Source organism: Cupressus sempervirens, chromosome 5 (genome assembly GCF_028749045.1).
Source record: "Cupressus sempervirens isolate cs-2001-9-10 chromosome 5, ASM2874904v1, whole genome shotgun sequence".
Taxonomy (NCBI): domain Eukaryota; kingdom Viridiplantae; phylum Streptophyta; class Pinopsida; order Cupressales; family Cupressaceae; genus Cupressus; species Cupressus sempervirens.
Genome location: NC_143122.1, coordinates 422,186,426 through 422,210,074, shown reverse-complemented (window position 1 = coordinate 422,210,074; position 23,649 = coordinate 422,186,426). Strand labels below are relative to the sequence as shown.

At 35.3% G+C, this 23,649-nt stretch overlaps 1 protein-coding gene across 2 annotated transcripts; it reads left to right on the top strand.

Annotated features, from left to right (window-relative positions):
• Nucleotides 1-6,826: 6,826 nt before the first annotated feature.
• Nucleotides 6,827-22,468, top strand: LOC149556583 (ZIP metal ion transporter family). 2 transcript variants are annotated; one of them, XM_089830974.1, is made up of 5 exons: nucleotides 6,827-8,409; nucleotides 10,428-10,712; nucleotides 20,897-21,025; nucleotides 21,123-21,220; nucleotides 21,311-22,468. In XM_089830974.1, exons 1-5 carry the CDS (start codon nucleotides 7,936-7,938, stop codon nucleotides 22,125-22,127), a joined length of 1,803 nt encoding a protein of 600 aa, XP_089687100.1. In that variant the 5' UTR covers nucleotides 6,827-7,935; the 3' UTR covers nucleotides 22,128-22,468. The 2 variants fall into 2 exon arrangements, with proteins under 2 accessions (XP_089687100.1, XP_089687101.1); XM_089830975.1 differs by having other exon boundaries at nucleotides 6,899-8,409; nucleotides 21,314-22,468.
• Nucleotides 22,469-23,649: the final 1,181 nt, after the last annotated feature.

The window sequence follows — 23,649 nt, the reverse complement described above, 5'->3', positions numbered from 1 at the left end:
TAATTTATGACAAAGGGCTTAGGATTTTGAATCCTCTTATGAATCTTCATCTCCCATTTCAATTAAGAATGTCCCTAAATCATTCTCCATTAATCATTATGTGTGCCTAGGGTCCCAGCAATGAGCTTTTAACTATGAGGGAAATGGCAACATTATGTTCACCTTACTTCTACTCTTTGCATAATTTTTGGAGGTAATGAGATGGCTCGTGCATTTTAATTCTCTTTGACTTTACTTTTAAATCCATTATTGATGATTGCTAAGGAGCCATCAAGAACCTATTTAAGAAGGCAGATGCATATTCCAATGTCCATGGATCACATTGAAGTGGAGAAATTGGAGGTTGGAGGTTGGAGGCTGTTCATTTGTTGTGAGGTGGTTTGCTAGATGTGATTGAGTGTTGTGTCCCCTTTTTCAATCCTTGAATATTTGGTGAATGGACTTTTATCATAGGATTACAATAGATGAGTTAGTAGATACTTCCATTTTTTAGTTAGAAATTTATGTTGCATTTGATGGATATGGCAGTTGATTCTTGTGTTCTCCAAATGAGCAATGGTAGGGTATTTTAGCTCTGCAATTATGCAATGGCTAAGTCTCCAGTATGACTCAAAGAGTCACCACCAGTGTGTTTTAGGAAAAGGAAAGTTAGTTATTTTAGTATGATATTTCTATTTTATTTTATTTGTAAAGAAGTTAAGTGAGGTTTCATTTTTTTACCAATCTTTCTCTAGCCAAATAAGTACGCAGCGAGCCTTGCACCACCTTAATCAAATTACACACTTGAAAAATGTGTACCTGCAAATAACAAGTGATCATCACAGAGTCAATTGCCAATATTAAAATGAGATTAAGAATTATCCCATCATGGTGAAATATGTATCAATTAATATTGTATATAATTTTTAAGATTACAAATTAATAAAATCTATGAAACCAGCAGTTATGAACAATAAAAGATTATTTTTCTTCTGTAACAAGTCCCTCTAATCAAATAAATAATCATTTTGACTTTCTTAAAATGTTGATGCTCGAGAAAAATTCTACAACTAACTATATATTTGAGACAGGTAAATCCCCTTAATTATTAGTTAGTATTTTTAACAGTTCAATCATATCCATTGTAAATGACAGTCAATGAAAAGGCAAACAGAAAAGAACCATTTTTCCATGGAGTTTCCTTATGGAAAGTAGGGGATCAGGAGAGCCAAGAGCCTAGGTCTATGGGTCAGCATATTGCTTATAGATTGAAGTAAAGGCTTGGCTTCCTTGCCAAGGATAAAGCTCTACTTCAGCAAAGTTAAAATTTTGAACATAGATATATATGTTCTTAGTTTACCTTCTAAAAACAAATATAGAGGTATGACTCAGAGAGTCCACCACCAGTGTGTTTTAGGAAAAGGAAAGTTAGTTATTTTAGTATGATGTTTCTATTTTATTTTATTTGTAAAGAAGTTAAGTCAGGCTTCATTGTTTTACCAATCTTTCTCCAACCAAATAAGTATGCAGCGAGCCTTGCACCACCTCAATCAAATTACACACTTGGAAAAAGTGTACCTACAAATAACAAGTGATCATCACAGAGTTAGTTGCCAATATTTAAAATGAGATTAAAAATTATCCCATTATGGTAAAATATATATCAATTAATTTTGTATATAATTTTTAAGATTACAAATTAATAAAATCTATGAAAACAACAATTATGAACAATAAAAGATTATTTTTCTTCTGTTCAACTGTATGAAACAAATATGGATGTTGTTTAAGAAACACATGACTGGAAAATGCAATGGTTATGGAATGGACTAGTTCCATATAAAATTGATGGAAACAAAATATAGTCAAATGGGAGTGATGATAAAAATCTAACTGATACAAGTTTTGAACTGAATGTAATGATTGAAACAATGAGCTTATGGTAAGGTTTACATATCAATAGTTCACATTACCCAGTTTATGTCTCCAAATGTGAGAATTATTTTTTAAAGCTGAGCATTGGCCGAAGACTTTCCATACCGTTCTGAAACTAAAACAATCCATGGACTTTTTATGCCAAAAAGACTCACAAAAAAAGACCCACAAGAAAACAACTTTTAAAAGAAGAATGGGATAAGTTTCAAAGCCCACCCACTGTTCATTCAGAGGTAATTTGAGAAACCTTACTGAGAATGTTTCAAAAGGATTTAGTGAAGGATGTAGATTCATGGGCTAATAATGTAGATGAGATTGCAAGGGCTGTGTAGACATTGAAACAATAATTTTTAGGACTTGATTGATGACACTATTAAGGAAATGGGTACTGTGGGAAGTAAAGGCTTGGCTTCCTTGCCAGAGAAAAATTCTACAACTAACTATATATTTGAGATAGGTAAATTCCCTTAATTATTAGTTAGTATTTAACAGTTCAATCATATCCATTGTAAATGATAGTCAATGAAAAGGCAGACAGAAAAGAACCATTGTTCCATGGAGTTTCCTTACAGAAAGTAGGGGATCAGGAGAGCTAAGAGCCTAGGTTTGTGGGTGAGGGAACAACAAGTTTAACAGTAGAGTGGGTGGAAGTGCAGTGACAATGTGGTGGTAGGAAGGGTGGTGAAAGTATATATAATACTTGAAAAAATAGTTATGAAAATATGTGTAAAGAATAAATGTATGAGTTGCAAATGTAGCTTTGGCATACTAGGTAAATACTAAAGTTTATAGCAATGAACATTGAAAACATAGTCATGATTGCATTGAACACATTAACAATAATAAGCAGAAATATGTATTAAGAATTACAAATGAAACGCAAACTAAGAACAATTGTTAAAATAATTTTTTTAAATGTGAAAATTACATTCACCAATATTGACTTAAGTGGCGAAGGTGGGTCGGCAAGGAGATGTTTTCCCCAATCCTTGCATCCTGTAGATGTCCCCCATCCCCAAAAAAATGGAAGATAGTTTTATTTTAGGTGGGTGGGAGGTGGGAGGTGGGTGAGATGTCCTTGTGGAATTCTAGAAACAGGCAAAGTGCAGGGAAAGTTGAATATAGATCGAGGGCATATAAATTATTACTTAATTATCAGAAATTTCATTGGATTCAAACCTAACAAGAGAAGGATAGAAATATCAATAGCGCAAGAACAAAATCCACCAGCTCCACAGTGAAAGGATGGATGGGACAAAAGACTCTATTCCACATCAACAAATTATAGAGAATTTTATTATTAATTGATTTCAATATCAAGAGCAAAAGTGTTAGATACTCAAACACCAAAAAAGTTGTCAAAATAAACATCTGAACTACTAACAAGGCGATAATTTGAAAGTGAGTGAACCAAGAGAACATGTAAAACAAATAAAATGCAATCATTCTAAATTTTTATTCGGCAGGAAGGCAAGTGTGCTAGTCTCCAGGGTATATCTTAAAAAATTCTAATTGCAAAACAATAATTAACTGCAACACAATAATTAAGCCTCTTCTCATGGACATGCTCCTCAGTGGATTAAAACTAGAGTCTAACTAGTAAAATGCATCCACTAACCACCAAGGCACTGAAGTGAAGCACATTTATCACCAAGAAGCTACTCTTACGCATAGAGGATTTTGATTTAAGTCAAACTGAGGCCGGAGATGTACAAAGTTGAAGTATCATAGAGAACAACCACGGCTGTGTTTTGACATTGATGTTTTGTAAAACCCATCTTGGTATTCAATGCAATGGAGATTTCAAAAGTTCCCATAAATAATTGACGAGGTACTACTCAATCCAAAATTAACTATATGGCCACTTGTAGTAATGTTACACATTTAAGTTGAAGTATTAGGATATGAATAAGTCACTAAGTACAGAATGCTATCGCCTACGTGATAATTAAGTAGTCAAGAGCAACAGCCATGACTAAATTGAAAAATGAGTGATTCATGTAAGCATTTATGATGATTTCCCATACAGAGATGATAAGGAATGTCCCAACCAGTATTAACTCTAGCCATTCTTATAGTTATTTTGGGTTAAGTTTGGAGCAAGTTCCATTTGCATAGATTTGGTTAGGGACAACAGCAGACAACTATCAATCTGAGTATACCCATTTGATAATTAAGTCACCAAGGCTCATGCAGAATGGTGTTGGGTGAGGGAAGAACAAAGGCTATAATGCAACAATGGAGATAAAATAGTAAACAATCAAGACAACTTAGACGACAACAATAGGATATCATAATAAGAAACCATATGATATGCAGGATGAGAAGGCGAGATTGGCAATGGAAGTGACTCAATTTAAAAGAGAGGCTCAGGAGGAAATCAGTCATGCGGAGACCACTCTGACCTGTTATAAGGATGTGTGCTTTAGAAAAGATACGGAAGTCATGGCTCTCTAGTGTGAGATTGAAGCCTTTAGGCATAGGTTCTTGAGTTATGGCGTCTATGATGATATTGGGTTCAGGTTAAGTGCTAAAAATGGCTATGTGGGTATGCTTAAAAATGACCTTGCAAAGAAGAATTCTTTTAATAACCAAGATGAGTTAGGTGGCTTTCTAGTACGTCATTTTATGGCTGCTTGTGAGAATAGTAGTGACCTTAAGCCTCAATACTCTACCTCCAAGGAAATAGGAAAGGCAAGAAGAATGAAGATCTTTAAAGCTATAAAAATCAACCACGGTGATCAAGATAGTCAACTTAAAATATCAATTCCCTCTTTTCAGGCTAATTTGATAATTCTATACATCTTTGTCAAATTAGACTACCCATTTGATAATTCCAATAGCGCTACCTACTGTTCTGGAACATGGCTAGAATGGTGTGAAGTGCTCTATCTATGATCTTACCTCAGAAGATTCTCTAAACAAACCCATCAAATCTTTTACATACATAGATAAAGAAAGGTCTATTCCATTATTGTTCTCTACAAACACAAAATTTTAGATATAATTTACAAAGCAAATAACATACAACAAAAAGAGTGACACAGATGAAAAACCCAGTTTTCCTTCGCTCAACAAACTGTGTTCCAAACCTTTTTGTTTGATTGAAAACAAGAAATCCCAAGAGGTCCTCCTTAAGAGTTATTACGAATCAAAAACCCTAATTAAATGTGAAAAATTAATGAAAAACCCAGTTTTCCTTTGCTCAACAAACTGTGTTCCAAACCTTTTTGTTTGATTGAAAACAAGAAATCCCAAGAGGTCCTCCTTAAGAGTTATTACGAATCAAAAACCCTAATTAAATGTGAAAAATTATTCAACCTAAGCTCTACTACCAAATTACAGAAGGCTTAGCTAATTGATTCGCATACATTTTCGTAAAACTTTGCAATGCAAATGAATGCATGATCTCTGCTCTCTCAGTTATTTTAATTATAAAGTTTTAGATATTTGTTTTCCCCTGCCGTATTAATCATTTTTTCCCCTGTCGTATTAATCATTTTTTCCAAGATTTTAGGGCATGTTCAACTTCCTTGTAGTTTTTAATATGTAACTAAAGAATACTTTTAAGAAGTGGTCATAAATTTAGAAGTCATGAAATATTGACAAATTTATCGATAAAAGTTGCCAGAAATTGAAACTAAAAAAAGTTGTCGAAAATTGACAAAATTTTTGGCGAAAATTAAAATGGGAGCTTTTGACAAATTTACTGATAAAAGTTGTCGAAAATTGAAACTAAGAAAAGTTGTCAGAAATTGACAAAATTTTCGGCGAAAATTACACATAGCCTATCGGCTAAAAAATATTAAAACTAGTAGTTGCACGCTTTTGTGCTTGCAACGATAAGCCGATGCTCAATAATAAAATTATTTTTAAAAATATAATCTTATTTGAACAAATTAGATTATTAATAATTTTCAATTGAAATAACATAATATTTACTAAAAACTTTTAAATAGATTAATAAATATTATTTATTTAAATTCAATTTATCAAATATGAAAAAAATAAAATTAAAAAATCTCTTCAAAAAACATATTATGAAAAATCAATAAGAGAAATACAAAATAACCTATCCAACAAATATTCTATTGACTAAATAAATTATAGAAACTAAAAAATAATATTTAAAGAAAAAATTAAACTAATATAAAAAATAAATTAAAATAATTTTAAAACTAAAACCTAAATCAATTTAAAAATCAAAAGTTAAATAAATAGAGATCACAAATAAATAGAAATAAAAAAATAATAGTGTGGAGATAAAACAACTAATAAATATCAAACAAAGAGTTAAAAGTGAAGTGAGATAAAAACTAATCGTAAATAATTAACAGAAAGAATTTTTTTAAAAAAATTGGGCCAAATTGACAACTTTTCCACCCAACTCACAACTTTTCCATCAAAAAAATTCAAGAAACAAAATTCCCACAACTAAATTAATTAAAAATTTCATAAGATAATTTAATTTTTTTATAAATACATATAAATAATATACTACTATTTTACGAAAACAACTTTTTCTAAAATAGTATCCAATAATAATATTACTCCAAAAAGTGGGAAAACAACCAACCTATCAAATTGGAGGCTTAGTTTGGTAGATAGGGACAGTATACAAAATGGTGGAGATAGGCAATTTTGGAACGGTGGGCTCAAAATGGTCCCTTCAACCAAGTGTGAAGGAGATCTTGCCAAAGAAGAAAAATACTTGTACCCTATTTTGAGCTGAGAGAAGATTATTCTATAGAATATGCTTGCTCGAGTTTTCAATGCATGTTTTGAGTTTTTATTATTTTTATTAATTATTTATGGGCAGCTCTTATTCCTAGACTTGTTCCTATTTGCTGTTGAGGGCTCAAACTCAAAACATGGACAATACATATTTATCTCCTTTCTGGTAAATAAAATCACATGCTACATAAACATTATCGCCTAGACCTCAGTCAAATCTGGCTCCTTTTTTTTCTAATCTGGTTTATGGCAGATTTCTAATTTAGTTGAATGAAAAATGCTTCTAGATGAATGCAAAAAGTCTACAATTAGAAAAAACTGAAGACTTTACCAAAACATCTACGAGGTTAAGTCATGGTTAACGATTTTTCCATTTGTGCTGGGTCCCTTGATCTTGTCTAATTCTCTCCCCTTTCTAGGCCTGGATTTTGTTTTTTCCTACCAATGGTTTGATTTATGGAGAGGAATCCCTAGTTTTAATTCCATTCCTGGTTTATGGTTTTAAACGTAAAAACAGCAGGAACAGTGTTTGAAACACCCTATGAAATTTCTGCATATTGCGTACATAGAGAGAAGTAGTGTTTCAGGGATTTCTTGTATGCAATTGTGATGTTATATTAGCAGAGAAGCTATTTGCGCCCATGTGGCTGGAATTTATGATGAGGGTACATTGATATACGAGTTTACAACGTGGATTTTTCTGCATTGGTGGTTTCTGGATTAACTATAAGGTTTCTTGCTAAATTTGTGGAGGGTTTGAATTGATTAGAGGATCATTTTGGTTTTAAGATTCGACAAATATTGGTATAGTTGAATGTAGAGGCTTATTTGGAAGTTGAATGTACAAGATCCAAATTTTGCCTATTTTTGGGTTGCTGAGGAAGTTTGGGCTTTTTTTTCTAGAGTGGGGAGCTTAAGAAGAATTCTAGCCATCTGGGTAATAGTCAATTGGAGAAATTCCGTTGGAGAAATAGGAATTTTGTTGTTTTGGGAGGGAACTTAGAATTCGTGTTATTCCAGTTAATTTGGGTATTTCCAGGGTAAGTTGAGCTGTAAGTTTTGCTGTTCAACAATATCTGGAGGGTGTAATTCGGTTCTATCGATTACACGTTAATGATTTAAATTGGTGGCCTGATTGGTCGAACTATGGACAGATGACAGGAAACATAAAATTGTGATTATCGAAAAGTCGTTGCCTCAGGAGGATTAATTGTGTAATGTTAATGATCTTATGAGAATTTACTGGCTACGGTGATATTTTGAGGCCTGCTTTGACAGTCTCACACCATGATCCGAATTATTAATACAATTGGGGTGTGCTGGTTGCTGCTGTTGGTTGGTTTAGGGGGCTCTGCCTTTGCTGATCCAGAGTCCAATGACTTTGGAACAAGGCAGCACTCTGAGACCGAAGTATCCAACCAACTTGGTACGGAACCCAATATTGGTGGATCAAAGGTAGAGGTTTTTACTGACCAGAAAGAGGAGCTTCAGGGAGGCAAGAATGATGGGGAGAGAAGGGTGGCAGTATCTACCGTCGCCTTGTGTACATTGGTAATGGCAGCTGCAACGGGCTTAGGAGCTGTGCCTTTTTTCTTTATGGATTTGGAGGCACAATGGGCTGGAATATGCAACGGGCTTGCAGCGGGGGTTATGTTGGCAGCAAGCTTTGACCTTGTACAAGAAGGGCAGAAATATGGAGGAGGAAGCTGGGTTGTATTTGGTATTTTGGCAGGCGGGATCTTCATCTTATTATGTCAGAAGGTAGGGAGACTGTTTATGGTTTTATTTTTCCCCATTCTTATCATAATAATGTAGTTAATGCTTGTTTCAAAATGAACTATTGGAACTGTTTAGAATGTCAGCTTAATTATGAGTTGTCTTTAATTCCAGTCTTAATATAGGAGTTTTTAATAGCCCAAATTGTCTGGTGCAACTCCTCTTTCAAGATACAAAGATGTGATTATTCCTCCTCCGAATGTGCAGACAAAATTTGTAGAATTTTTCATAAAACAAAACTATTGTAGAAATTATCTTCCATGAGAGGGTACATTTTCACAATCCATAGATGATCTTTGTATGTTTCTGGATTCAATTGTGTAGTTGGATTTTGCATTGAAAACAACAACACAATTGAATCCAGAAACATACAAAATTATCTTCCATCTAAGTAAATGATATTTCATAGGGCAAAGGATCAATGTGGCCTAAAGGATGTTAAAAGAAGTCGTCATGATCATCACCATTACCATCAGTATCATATGGTCTATGTGATTGCCTTTGTTCCAGTACCAGTGCATGTGCTAATCAGTACTATCTCTGCAGCCAAGCTTTGAACTCACGATCCTGATGAGTATGGGTTGGTAGGTAACTTGAAATTCCGACCATAAAAAATCCTAGTGAATCCAAAAACAGGGGACAATCAAAAAAAAAAATTGCTTATTTTTCGAGACCCTTTTATGGGTTCTATGGTGTTTAAGACCTGAGTTGTAACTGCTGAAAATAAAATATCATTTAATGCTGTTTCTAGTTTTAACATCTTTTTATCTTTAATTCTTGTTTTACAGCAGATCAAACATTCACCTCTTTCAATTTTCTACAAGTCAGTTGATTTTTTTGTTTATATGAAATGCTGGTAGCCATCTTCAATAGTTAGCAGTAAAACTTTGTTCTCCTAGCATGATATATATTATATTTGTTGTCCCGTCTTCATTCTTTCTTAACCATACATTTCCAAGACACTCTCTGTGTCCTTTTTTTGTTAATGTGACTAGTGACACTAGCACAACATGCCCTCTGACCCCACGTGAAACATCTTTTACCCAGAGATATGAGCCAGAGAGGTCACAGACAGGGACCTCATCCGCATTTGACAAAGTTGAGGCTCAAACTTGTGAGCAAATTGGATCAGGGAAGGCATAAGCTTACAATCACATTGGCCTAGAAGGTTTTTAATACATAGGTGGACACAGCAACAACTACCACCACAACCAACACACTAAGTGGTGAACCCTATTCAAGACACTCTTATATAGCCCAGTGTTTCTAATTATTATTTGGCTATTTTTAAAATGCTTAGGTCGTATCTGCATTGCATTTTTCTAGTGGTCAGGTCTCCTGAAATTGACTGGCTCTCTGCAAAAATGAGATGAGTCAATACTTTATCAAGATATTCTTAGATTTTTAATCATATTGACCGTTGACATCTTTGTCAGGCTTTGGTCGCTAATGGGTTAACTCCTTGTGGGTTTATGGTCTAATTTTTCACAAAATGTTTCTGGGTACCTTTCTATCTTTAAATCTTGATTTTTAAGTTATTTAGCAGAGATGCTGCTCAATAACATTACTTTCTGAAATGAAATTGCTAGAAAATATCAGAGGAAATTCAAAATTTCTGCTTTTGATGTTATTCCAAACACATTAAAAAAGAGCTTTCACATACAGTCACAGTTACCAATTTTTTTTGTCTTTGTTAATTTTGTCTCCTTGAACTGTATAAAATCGATTGAAGATAAAACAATTTGTCATATAAGTTCTGAAATATTTTCCCTTCAATTCATTCAATCAAATACTTTTTAAAATTGTATCTGATTTTTCATAACTGGCAGATTGCATTGCCTGGCTCTCGTCACATAGTTATGGGCGTAGCCATGTCTCTTTAGTTAATAAGAATTCAAAGAGCTATGAACATTATGTTTCTTTATTTGAGTGATTATGTGAAGCTCGTCTCTTTGAAGAAAACCGTCATGTCATATTCTTGCGGCTTGCCTATGGCTGTGCAGTATCTTGAGCAATTCGGTGAAGTTAGCATGTTGGACATAAAGGGTGCTGATGCCCGGAAGATGGTGTTGGTTATTGGTATAATGACCCTTCATTCATTTGGAGAAGGCTCTGGTGTTGGGGTCTCCTTTGCCGGCTATAAGGGACTATCACAAGGCATTTTGGTAACCATAGCCATTGCTGTACATAACATTCCAGAGGGCTTAGCTGTTAGTATGGTGCTATCTTCACGCGGGGTTTCTCCACGAAATGCAATGATGTGGAGTATAATCACATCTTTACCTCAGGTATCTCTTTTCTTCAAAAAAAAAAAAAATCCTTTACAGCCACATGTTATGTAGACTTAGCATCTTTGCATATGTAGTGTATTTTGTTACTTTTTTCAATATCTAGGAAATGTTCATGGCTTGACATGGGATGTTTTAAAGATTTACATATTTATTGAGGCACAGCTTCTATTTTAAGGGAGTAAAACCAGTTACAGTGGTTCTTCTAGATGGAACCAAGTTAGCAATCAAAATGTTAATTTGTGGTTACTTGACTCAGAAAATAAAATTTTACTAAAAGTAGTTTACTGCAGTTATTAGAGGTACACAGTAATTCATTTAAAGTGATACAAGTTCACATCGTATTTGTATCCTCACTAGTTATGAGAATGAAAATTGTGTCTATTTTGAATTGAGTTTGAGGGAAAACTTACAGGAAACTATATCAATTTTCATGTATTATAGAAGGAAGCTACAGCAACTGGTGGATATTTTTTCAATAAATCATGTGAAAGGAATGCTAGATGTCTGAGAATTTCAAAATAAATACATAGAGATCATATGAATTAAGGATAGAATAAAACACAATTTTCCTGTGTATTTTACTTTAGGATTTTTTATTCAAAGCAGATGAGACTGCTACCTAAGTTTTGGAAATATCAATATGCATTCTAATCATACAATTCTGCAAGGATTGCTTGAACAAACTACAAATACCATTAAAAAAGTTATTTGTAAAGTTTGAGCTCATTAATAAAATGCCTAAACAGTATTATTTAAGTAACATGAAATAGTGGGGAATCTTGTCAATAATTTTGATTGGTGATCAGTACTTGTTGACCTATGCCTTAAATGCCATTTTTCTCTTGCTCTGGCATTTTCTCACAAAATGTTATATTTTCTAATCAGCATTGCTTTGTCTTTAAGGCTTTTAAGCTATGCTCCATGCATTTTCCGGTACGGGATGTGTTTCTGGTATAATTTTTAGGGGACAGAAGAGGATGGCTGGTAAAAAATAGGGGAATTTTTATATTTAGAGAGAGAATTCAAATATGCATATCATAACATTGATAAACCATTCACCATAGACATTTTAGAAGCTCAATACATAGAATGTTAACAAAAATTCAAATACTTCCGTTTTAAAAATATGGCGTACATATTGCAAAAATGCCCAAAGGCTCGAAGTTTCATGTATGAAATGACATGAAGAGAAGTCCAACTAAAATACTAAATAGTAAACAATAACATAGAAGTTCAACTCCATAATCAGTTGTCCATAATAATCAAAATCAATAATGTACCTGCAAATAATATATGCCAAATATATGGCTGAACATAAATAGCACATGGTAGGTCTAGGAATCTAAATCATCATCAAAGTCTGTCTCTATGTCATTGGTAGGCCAAGGGTCTCATTCATCCAAAGAAACCCCAAGCAATTCTGGAGGTGTGTCATCCTCCTCAGCTTGCATAGGATTCTTGGGATTAACATTCCAACGCAATGCTAGAGTCTGACAATACTGAACTTTCTGTCAATCTTGTAGCTGCAATGCAACGTGAACACCAACTAACTTCTTCGATCATCTTGAGGTAAGGTTGTTCCTCTTAACTGATTAGATGAAGCTATACATGGACCAATTCCTATCTGCACTAGAGGAACTCGCAACTTGTGAAAGAAGATGAATGACAAGAATTGTCAACTCAAGTGCATCCCTACCATGCCACGTCCACCATCCAATAGGTTCCCTTTGAGCTAATGTAGCTCTATCAGTCCTAACCTAAAGGTTGGACTTGGAAGATTGGCAAAGTCAAGCCACTTTTCAATCTTTACCAACATCACCTCCATTGTACATGTTTGAAAGGGCCTTGAAGAAGCCCTCCTTCACATTAGTTGAACAAATACAAAAAATTAAATTATGATTAATAAATATTGGAGATTGAAGAGATAATCATAAGAGATCTACTTTGCGGCTTGCTATTTCAAATTTAAATTGAAAACTTGAGATTTCAGATTTGAGACTCACCTCTTCATTCCTAGATGGAGACACTCTCCTGGGTCTCAGTGCACGCCATTTAAGATTTGACAACATAGGCTGCCATATGGAGTGGGGTTTTCATAGTGTTTGACTATCACATCACAATGGGCCTAAGATGCACCTCATAAAATCTTAAAGTAGGGTCTCTGCTATGAATAACTTGATATGAAGGAGAAAATGTATCTGCAAATGCAAGCAAGGTACAAGTTAGAAACACCTAAAATTTTCAAATTCTCAATTCTTAAATAATAAAATCAGCAAATGCCAAAATCGGAAATAAGTTTATTAAATCAGCAATGACAATTTTCTAAGCTTCTTACCTCACTATGGACCACCGGTTATGAGCAAGAATTCTTTGCTCTACACTTCTTTTGTCAGGTGTGCTTGATTAATGCCATCTACTCCACTTTGCATTGACCACCATGGATTACAGACTCTCATGGACCTTAAACATTCTCTTCATCAAAATAAAGTAGCTAACATATATAGTCTCCACAACCTTGAGGAATTCTTCCTTGTAAAATGTCCTATATAATGCAAGAGATATGTGTTGATTGCAAATAAGCATTTGCATATCTCTAGCCTTGCACACCATAGCCTTTATCCAATCAATTTTTCGAATGCCCTTCAAAGTGTTGTGCAATGCATGTACACAACATGGAATCCAAATTTGTGCTTATAAGCACCTTTCTAGCCAATTTGTACACCCAAGCTAAATCAGTGAATACCCTGCACAACATTTGCAGGTTCAACCTCTTCTATAGCATCTTTCAAAATCTAAAATTGGAAGGCTTCATCCTTTCTTTTCCCTGAACAATCTATAGCTCAAAGACAATGAGAGCCTGCTGTGCCAATGACAGTGAGATTGATCAGTAGCCGGTGTTTTATTTCAGTCTAGTTATCCATGACGATGGAGCATCCATCCCTCAACCATGACTATCTCACATCCTCCATCAAAATGCTTCACTCTTGAGTACTCTCTATCAAGAATGGTGGTGTGTATTTTGTTTCTCTGGGTGGTATAAATGAGGCACGAACAAGATACATACCTTTGCACATTTGTTTAAAATAGGATGAACGTGTCACATGGAATGGTATAGCATGAGAAAAAATAAATCTACCAATAGATGTTTCGACCACGTTGTTGCTTGCAAATTAAATAAATTAGCAATATTGTTCTCTCTTCCCCTTCTTCCCAGTTAGAAGGTTGAGTCAAAGCTTGCATACTAGCTTGCACATCCTCTATTTATGTCCCTAATTTTGCTGCTGCCTTCTCTATGTGCAGTCTAGTTGTCTCAAGTTGTTCTACTTGTGTTATAGCTTTGCAATCTTTGACCCCATGACCACAAAAGATGGTAATAAATTCTATTGTAGTTGCCATTATAATGTTTTTTTTGCACAAATGACACTCCCATTCCCTACTACCCTTGGAATTTTTTCTTATTCTTGTCCACTCTTGTAGAAAAAAGAAACAGGGGTTTCTTGGGGTTGAATGGGCCTTTTACATACTTTTTGTGGTGTTGACAAGGGCACTCAAATGGGTTAGAGGTTGCTGCCCTGCTACATTCAAATTCGTTGAAGTTGAAGATCTGCCTATAGCTGTCCTAGTACTAGGTATTTTTCTTTGTGTTGAGATGTTCAAGTTTCTTGAATTTCCACATCCATGCTATCATTACTAGTACTCCCCTCACTCTCACTGCTGCTGCTCATGATTATGAAATATTAAACAGTGCTGCAAGTTCAAAAGAAAAAAAAGAACTCACTCAACATGCCCTCCCTATATGTTGAACAACGCAATAGAAATGGAAAATGATGAAAAATGGCCATAAGCAAATGGAAGATGAAAAACATATCTGGAATGAAGAAGATCATATGGCGAACCCTCCTCTTGAAACTCAAAATTGAAAATTTTCTTCACTAGTTGCCAAGCGTTTACCTTTTTGGTCTATTTAGCCCCTCAAATAGGGTTTCTTATTTTTTAATTGTCTTTTCTACCCATGTGGGGCCCACACAATCAAATGTGCCTTTTTAAGTATTTGAAGTTCGTTAGACATTTTTGTATGGCTGGGAATTTAGGGACAGCGTGCCATCCCAGGGGTGATTAGGGGATTGTCCTTGGGATGGAATTCCAACCCCGAGACCCCTCTTGGCATGAAAATGGCATTTCTGGAACAGCTCCTTTTTTCAGAAAAAAAGGAAATGGGTTTGGGGACAGGAAATTCCTGTCCGTGTCCCCATGCCATCCTTGGGATGGATGGCAGAAATTTAGCTGGGAATGCATCCCCATGGAGCATAGCTTTTAACTTTTATGTCCTCCCTGTTGAAAGTTGAAACCAAATTTATCATCCGCATGTTTTTACCTTGCTCTGGTTTCGTGTATTTTTCTTGCAGTTAACTAATTGGACCATCCCTTCCATCTGCCTTACTGGATAACATATCACAGAGAGAGAATGGTTAAAGAAGAAATGTGATGTATGAAATACGAAGAAGACAATACTCAGGTTCTCTCTAGGGTGATATAATATCATTGAATGTAGTCCTTCATGTCAATACTTCTCATTCCTCTTCTACATTGCTGACATTTACATTTGCACTCACTCCATCAATTCACCTTGCCTTTTCCATCGTATTGCCACATTCATCTTAAAGAGGAGAGCAGGGTTTCCTTGAACCTTATGGAAGACATCATTTTCTTAATAAAGGGTTGCATCTTAGGCTTTGCCTTTGAATAAAAAAAAATTCTTAATGTAGGCCCTTTCATCACATGAAAGCTATAGGACTTTGAATCGTAGTCCAAAATCTTATCCACCTAACTTGTGACTACTTGCAGGTTGAATTGTAAAACAAGTAAATCACCCATTTACTCATTGTGCAGTGTTCTAAACTTCTACATGAACCAGACATGCAAACTTTCTCTGAGTGCTCAGTGAATAGCACTTGATGGATGTGGGACTTACAATCTAAAAATGCTATATTTGGACTTTAAAAATGTAAAACCCATCTGATCCTCCTATTTTCCCTGCATTGTGTTTGCTGTTTCCAAGTACCCAGCTGCAACCTTATTTAAAAGTGGTGTGTTACCTTTCCGTGTTCCTATCCAATAATAGTTCCCACTGCTAATGTTTTGAACCAGAACATTATAAATGTAATAATCAAGAACCTTTCACATCAAAGCACAAGAAAACCAGACACAAATTGAGTCTCAAAACAATTACAGTAGATGGTTGCTTATGATTGAAGATTTAAAAACTTTCAATCAATAAGCCATGTTCCTCTTATCTTCAAATTTGACACTTGATTATAATGACAGAGAAAAACAACCAATACGAGTATCTCGCAGATGCTTACTGAATTGAACAGCCTCACATAATATATCTGAAAATGATCGATTACATTCAGACCGAATACAGATAAGGAATAGTTCCTATACACTACAAAAGCTTTCCGCCAAGTAATGACCTCATATACAGAAAAAAATCCTCTGCCATGTCTTTTGAGTAAATTGTTTTCCATTATATGATCACCGAAGCAACACAAAGATGAAGAATCTCACATGAAATGAGAAAAGATAACACAGTTACAATCACCGCTTACTTCACAATTTGCACTTATGATGATTGAGTGCAAAACTAATGGCATACTTGAAGACATGAACCATCGTCAACTATCCACGTTGAATCCATGAGCCAGGTCATACGGTATATGATGCCAACATTGCCAAGTCATCATGTACTCAGCATTAATAAAAGATCAATAAAGTGGGAAATAATATATCAACGAGAGCTGAAGAGAACAAAATGGCTTTGGTCATGAATAACAACCGCACGAAGACTCTACACAGAGCGGAAGGAATAATTGAAAGGTGCTGATACAAATTTCCAGCCAATATGAAGCCTCAACCAGTAAGAATAATAGAAAGAAGGAATTGCCATCACACACAATCTCTGAGAATTGCTGACAGTCACATGTAAATGTTATCTCTTGCAGCTAAACAATTTCAACGCTCCCTCTTAGCAAGAGATAGAACATTAACATGTCATCAGATGACAAGTCCAAATTGCTGCAACCGAATAAAAAACAGTCCATAACTAAATCTGCTCATAATATTGTTGTCTCAAGATGACATTCACCATGGCTACTCCCAGAGGGTGAAGAAATAAAAAGCTAAGTCGATGAAGAATGCATTAGCAAGGTATTGCATTGCATACTTCTCCCTCACAAAGAAGAACTCATTAACAAGGGATTGCACCTCGAACTTCGTCATCATGGAGAAGAATTCATTAACAAGGGATTGCACCTTAAACTTCTCCCTCACAAAGAAGAACTCATTAACAAGGGATTGCACCTTGGACTTCTCCCTCACAGAGAAGAACTCATTAAAGCACATCAAAGTTCATCTGAATGCTGAGACCCCCTCTTAACAAGGACAACATACTTTCAACTTTGATTATTGCAATACCATGAAATTGGCTCCAATGTTTGTCCAACAAGGAGCTTTTGTAATCACATCGCTACACAAGCTTGCTGATCCTCTGCAAAGGATTTGGCATTCTACATCTGCCACTCAAGATCTCTCTGAATCTGGTTTCTGCAGCTGTCCGCAGCTGAATATTCTCCCTCTGAATGCCATTTCTTTGTCTTCAAAGAAACTAATTGCAATGATAATCTGAATAGGTTCTTTCTCTTAAAGATGCATCAACATGCAATTAGCTAGAATTTCTCGGTATTTAATAATCCATCGAAATACATATTTGATATCCATTAGTCATCACAAATCTTCTAGAATCAACTTTTCCTATACTGGTACGGATCTTTTTCTTAGATCTTGCTCTTATAGCATCCTAATGTTTTGAAGCAGAAAATTATAAACGCAACAATTAGAACCTTTTACATCAAAGCAAAAGAAAAGCAGGCACAAATTTATCCTGGGAAAACCCTCCTAGCTGAGGGAAAGACTCAGCCACACCCAGAAGATAATCCAAAAGATAGTCGTTTCTTGAGTTCTCAAAACAATTGTAGTAGCTCCTTGCTTATGATTGAAGATATAAAAAACTTCCAATCAATAAGCCATGCTCCTCTTATTTTCAAATTTAAGACTTGATTATAATGACAGAGGAAAACAACCAATACAAGAATAAGCCACGCTCCTCTTATCTTCAAATTTAAGATTTGATTGTAATGACAGAGAAAAACAACCAATATGAGTATCTGTCAGATACTTATTGAATTGAACAGCCTCACATAATATTTCAGAAAAGAATCGATCACAATCAGATTGAATTTACATAAGGAATAATTCCTGTACACAACAAAAGCTTTTCGCCAAGTACCAACCTCCTATGCACACAGAAAAAATTCTGTGCTGCGAGTGTCTTTTGAGTAGTTTGTTTTCCTTTATATGATCATCAAAGCAACACGAAGATGAAGAATCTTGCGTGAAATGAGAAAAGATAACAGTTACAATCACCACTCGCTTCAAAATTAGCATTAATGATGATTGAATGCAAAAACTAATGGCACACTTGAAGACATGAACTGTCTTCAACTATTCATGTTGAATCCATGAGACAGGTCATACATTATATGATGCTAAGTCGTCACATACTCAGCATTAATAAATGATTAGCGAAGTAGGAAATAATATGTAAACGACTGCTGAAGAGAACAAAATGGCCTGGTCACGAGCAACAGCTGCACGAAGATTCTACACAGAGTGGAAGTAATAATTGAAAGGTGCCGATACAAATTTCCACCAATACGAAGCCTCAACTGGTAAGAATAATAGAAAGAAGGAATTGTCATCACACAGAATTTCTGAGAATTGCTGATGGTCAAATGTAAATGTTATCTCTTGCAGCGACATAAACACTCCCTCTTAGCAAGAGAGAGAACATTAAGATGTGATCACATGACAATTGCAAATAGCTGCAATCAAATAAAAAAATTCAATAACAAATTCTCATCATAATATTGTCATCTCAACATGACATTTGCCATGGCTACTCCCATAGGGTGAAGAAATAGAAAGCTAAGTCATGGAGTTTCACTCACAACTTCCATCAGAGGGAGGAGCAAGGGCTTTCACTTCAAAGTTCAAACTTCTTTCACAAAGAAGAATGCATTAAGGTATTGCACCTTGTACTTCTTCCTCACAGAGAAGAACTCATTAACAAGGGATTGCACCTTGAACTTCTCTCTCACAGAGAAGAACTCATTAAGAAGGGATTGCACCTCAAACTTCTCCCTCACAGAGAAGAAATCAGTTAAAGCATATAAAAGTTCATTTGAATGCTGAGACTCCCTCTCAACAGTGACAACATACACACAAATTTGATTATCACAATAAGAACTTGGCTCCAATGTTTGTCAACAAGGAGCTTTTGCAGTTACATTGGTACACAAACTTGCTGATCCTCTGCAAAGGACTTTGGATTCTACATCTGCCACTCAAGCTCGCTCTGAATCTGATTTCTGCAGCTGAATAGTCTCCCTCTGAATGCCATTTGTTCCTCTTTGAATAAACTAATTGCAATGACAATATGAAGAGGTTCTTTCTCTTAAATTTGTGTCCTCATGCAAATAGCTGGAATTTCTCAGTATTCAATAATCCATCGAACGACATATTTAACACCCATAAGTCATCACAAGTCTTCTAGAATCCAATTTTCCTATTCTGGTTGAGTTTGTTTGCGTAGACTTGCTTTGATAGCATGTTAATGTTTTGAACCAGAATATTATAAATGCAACAATCAAAACCTTTAACATCAAAGGAAAAGAAACCAGACATAGATTTATCCTGGGAAAACCCTCCTACCCGAGGGAAAAACTCAGCCACACCCAAAAGATAATCCTTTTTTGAGTTCTCAAAACAATTACAGTAGATCCTTGCTTATGATTGAAGATATTAAAAACTTACAATTTATAAGCCACGTTCCTCTTATCTTCAAATTTAACACTTGATTATAGTGACAGAGAAAAACAACCTATATGATTATCTCCTAGATACTTGTTGAATTGAACAGCCTAACATAATATATCTGAAAAGAATCTATCACATTCAGATTGAATACACATAAGGAGTACTCCTGTACACAACAAAACCTTTCCACCAAGTACTGACTTCATTTGCATGCACAGGAAAAATCCTGTGCCACGTCTTTTGAGTAATTTGTTTTCCATTTTATGATCACCGAAGCAACTCGAAGATGAATAGTCTAACGGGGAATGAGAAAAGATACCAGTTATAGTCAACTCTCACTTCACAATTATCATTTACGATGATTGAATGCAAAAACTAATGGCAATTGAAGACATGAGCTGCATCAACTATCCTCATTGTATCCATGAGCCAGGTCATACAGTGTATGCTGCCAAGTCATCACATACTCGGCATTAATAAAAGGTTAGTAAAGTAGGAAACAATATATCAACGAGAGCTGAAGAGAACAAATTGTCTTGGTCATGAACAACAGCTGCACAAAGACTCTACACAGAGCAGAAGTATTAACTGAAAGGTGCTGATACAAATTCCCAGCTAATACAAAGCCTTAACCAGTAAGAATAATAGAAAGAAGGAATTGTCGTCAGACAGGCTTTCTGAGAATTGCTGACAGTCACGTGTGATTTTTCTCACTTAGAGCTATATGCTTACTTTAACTAGGGTGATGTATAGTCCCCTTGTGTATTTATGATCTTCATGTTGGAATCTAAGAGCTTGGGGTGACAAAGTGCTCTTTTCTTTGAAAAATTTGCAATGCTGTTTCTGGAAGACAAAAACATTTTTTTGTCTACTCAAGATGGTACAATGCTGACCTACAGGGATAAACCATGGATTTACATATCAAAGGGTCTCAAATGAAGATACGTTTCTAAGAGAATATTATTCAATTAAATCATACTCCTAATGCTAAAACTTGGTTGTTTACCAGAAACATAACTAAATTATTGGTAAAACAATTAATTTGTGAGTAGTAGAAATGCTGAAGAGAGCTTTTGTCTATATATCTGTGGCTTTAATCAATCGTAAAATCTGGCATTGGTATGAAAATCAGCTGTTCCTTAGGCTTTGCCAATATGTCCATCATTGCATAAACCATATTTATTATTTATATTAGTCACTTTAACAGTACTTAAATCAATTTTTTTTGTCATCACTTGTGGTTGCAGCCTTTGGTAGCTGTTCCAGCATATATCTGTGCAGAATCTTTCCACAAGTTCTTGCCATTCTGCACAGGTTTTGCTGCTGGATGTATGATATGGATGGTGATGGCAGAAGTTGTGCCTGATAGCTTCAAGGTAGTCTTTCATGTTCATATAAATATATGCTGATCTATCTTGTATATTTTATCAATAGTGAGATGTCTTAATTAAGTTCATGTTTGCTTGGTCATAGGAAGCATCTCCATCACAAGTTGCAACAGCTGCTACATTGGCAGTAGCATTTATGGAGACACTGAGTGCAGTCCTCGAGTCTGTTGAACAGGGACACAGGTAGATACTGGTTATTGACTTGTTCCTTTTGTGTATATCTACCTTTTGTTTAATTGTACTGAATGTAATTTTTGGAATTTAAATGTATAGCAGTTGGGAAAATATGTCAGGCTTCTTGATTTCACTTCTTTTTGGCCTTGGACCTTTCCTCGGAGGTCTCATTCTTGTAATTTTTGCAACTGCGGTCAAGATGCAACATTCTTTCCTTACTGGAATAGCTTCAGGCATAGCTATTGTTTTAGCAGCATGGAGACCATTGCAACTATGTATGGGGGGCAAAATGGGCATATCATATGATATAAGTTTGCTGGGTGGAGGTGCTCTTTTCTATTATGTGATAAGTGTCATGGCAGATTCAAAATTTTCTCAAAGAAGAGCTGATGGAAGTGATGTCATTCAAGAGACAAGATTTGTAAGTCCTCTTGCCTTGAAGGCTTTTTTAGCTTCTGGAGTAGTGGCCTTACATGCATTTGCAGAAGGACTTGCTTTGGGTGTTGCTGCACCTAAAGCTTATGGCATGGGCAGACATATGATGCTACCTGTCTCACTGCACGGACTTCCCAGAGGTGCTGCTGTAGCCAGCTGTATATATGGTGCAACAGACAGCTGGCGTGGTGCTCTTTTTGCTGCAGCCTTTACTGGGTTTGCTGGTCCAGTTGCTGCAATTGGAGCTATTTTGGCAGGAATTGATTACACAGGGCTTGACACATGGATGGTTTTTGCATGTGGTGCTTTGCTTCCTGCGTTTGGAGGCAATCTTCTCCATCGCTTCTATAAGTTAAGTTCAAAGCATGCATCATATGGGTTGGTAATGGGTATGACATTTGCATTCATATGCCTTACTAGCACAAGACTGGTTTGTTTGCATACCCCATATTGTAATTCAGCTCCTGAAGCTGTAACATAAACATCATAACCTAGTATGTCATAGCCAGTAAGTTTATAGATTTTTCCCTGTTTTATAATGAAATGTTGTGGGTCTCGTAAGGCCACAGAATAACCCATTCTTCTGATGTCTGATGGCACTGAGTGCTACTGATTTCTGACTATGTTCCACTTCCAACCCAATTACTTTTCACTCAAATTTCATGAGGTCAGGTGAAATGTATTCTCATGCAAATGCTGTCATATTGAGCTATCAGGTGGAGATGCTAGATCACTTTGGAATTTGGGTTGGTGGTTTACAAAAATCACAATCAAAGTTGGAAAAGTGGGATCTTAATTTATTCAGAGAAAATATTCTACTAATTGAGATAGTGATCACATCTTTGTTCTAATTAAAAATTGGGCCTTATCTATTTTCTAAATTCATCCTATGCTTAACCTGCCATATTGAATGTTACTGACCAAAATCCTAGAGTACACATAAATCATAAGCGAATTTGTATCCTTTAATTTGTTCAATTGTTGTGGGTGCTTGAAGAAGACATAACAGTCTCTTTTGAATGTTTTTTAATGTTTTTCAATGTATGGCCTCATCTAATATCAAGAAGAGATTCTTCCACTCATCTTATCTTTCATAAGGGAATGTTCACTGTTACAATTACAGACTCTATAAGATCTCTGTGAAGTTCAACTCTATTGAAGATTTCATAGCAGATTGGTTGGACTGTAATTATTTATAGGAACTTAACTGTTTCCTGCAACAATGCTATCCATTTGTCGGTTTGGAGAAGCCTCATACACTACACTATAACCTTTAAGATTGTGTTGATTAATGTTTCTATTTCTAGAATAATATTTGCAATCAACCACTTGACAGCCTTTATTTTTCAAAAGTGGAGATACATCGATAATGTCTAACATGAGAAAGATTTTAGACGTTCACAGGGCATAGTTAATGTGCCAACTTCTCTAGACAAACCTGCATGGAATAATAAGATCATCGACAAAGGTGCACCCTGAAGAAATACATAAAAGAAAGTTTTAACTAAATACTAAATACATGTTTTTAACTTTAGGACAGTTAGACTCAGCCTAACAATTGAAGTCCCTGTTTGTGTAATTACTAACAAAAAAAGAACCATTTTTAATGTAGATAAGAATAAGGCAACAGTGAATGGTCCTGCTACGAGGTGTTATTCCAAAGTTTTTTAGCAGATGCTGCTAAGAAAAGTTTATCATTATTGTAACACTGTGCAATAAACATGAAATATCTGGCTTTCACATGTTTTGGATTCTGAATTCAAACTTATACACGACAGTTTCTTGGGAAGTAATACTGCTTGGTAGAACCTGCTACTTGGAGAATGGCACCCAAAAAATTCTTAGCATTTCCTGGAATTTACTGTCCCTTTAGTTTGCTCAAGCTTGTCCCAAGAACATATGGCCAATTCAAGATTTTAGTGAAATATTCTTACTCACGAATTTTCTGGTCTTCGAGAAAAATGGAGTATCTCCTTGGAGGAGCCCACATTCAAAAACCTTCA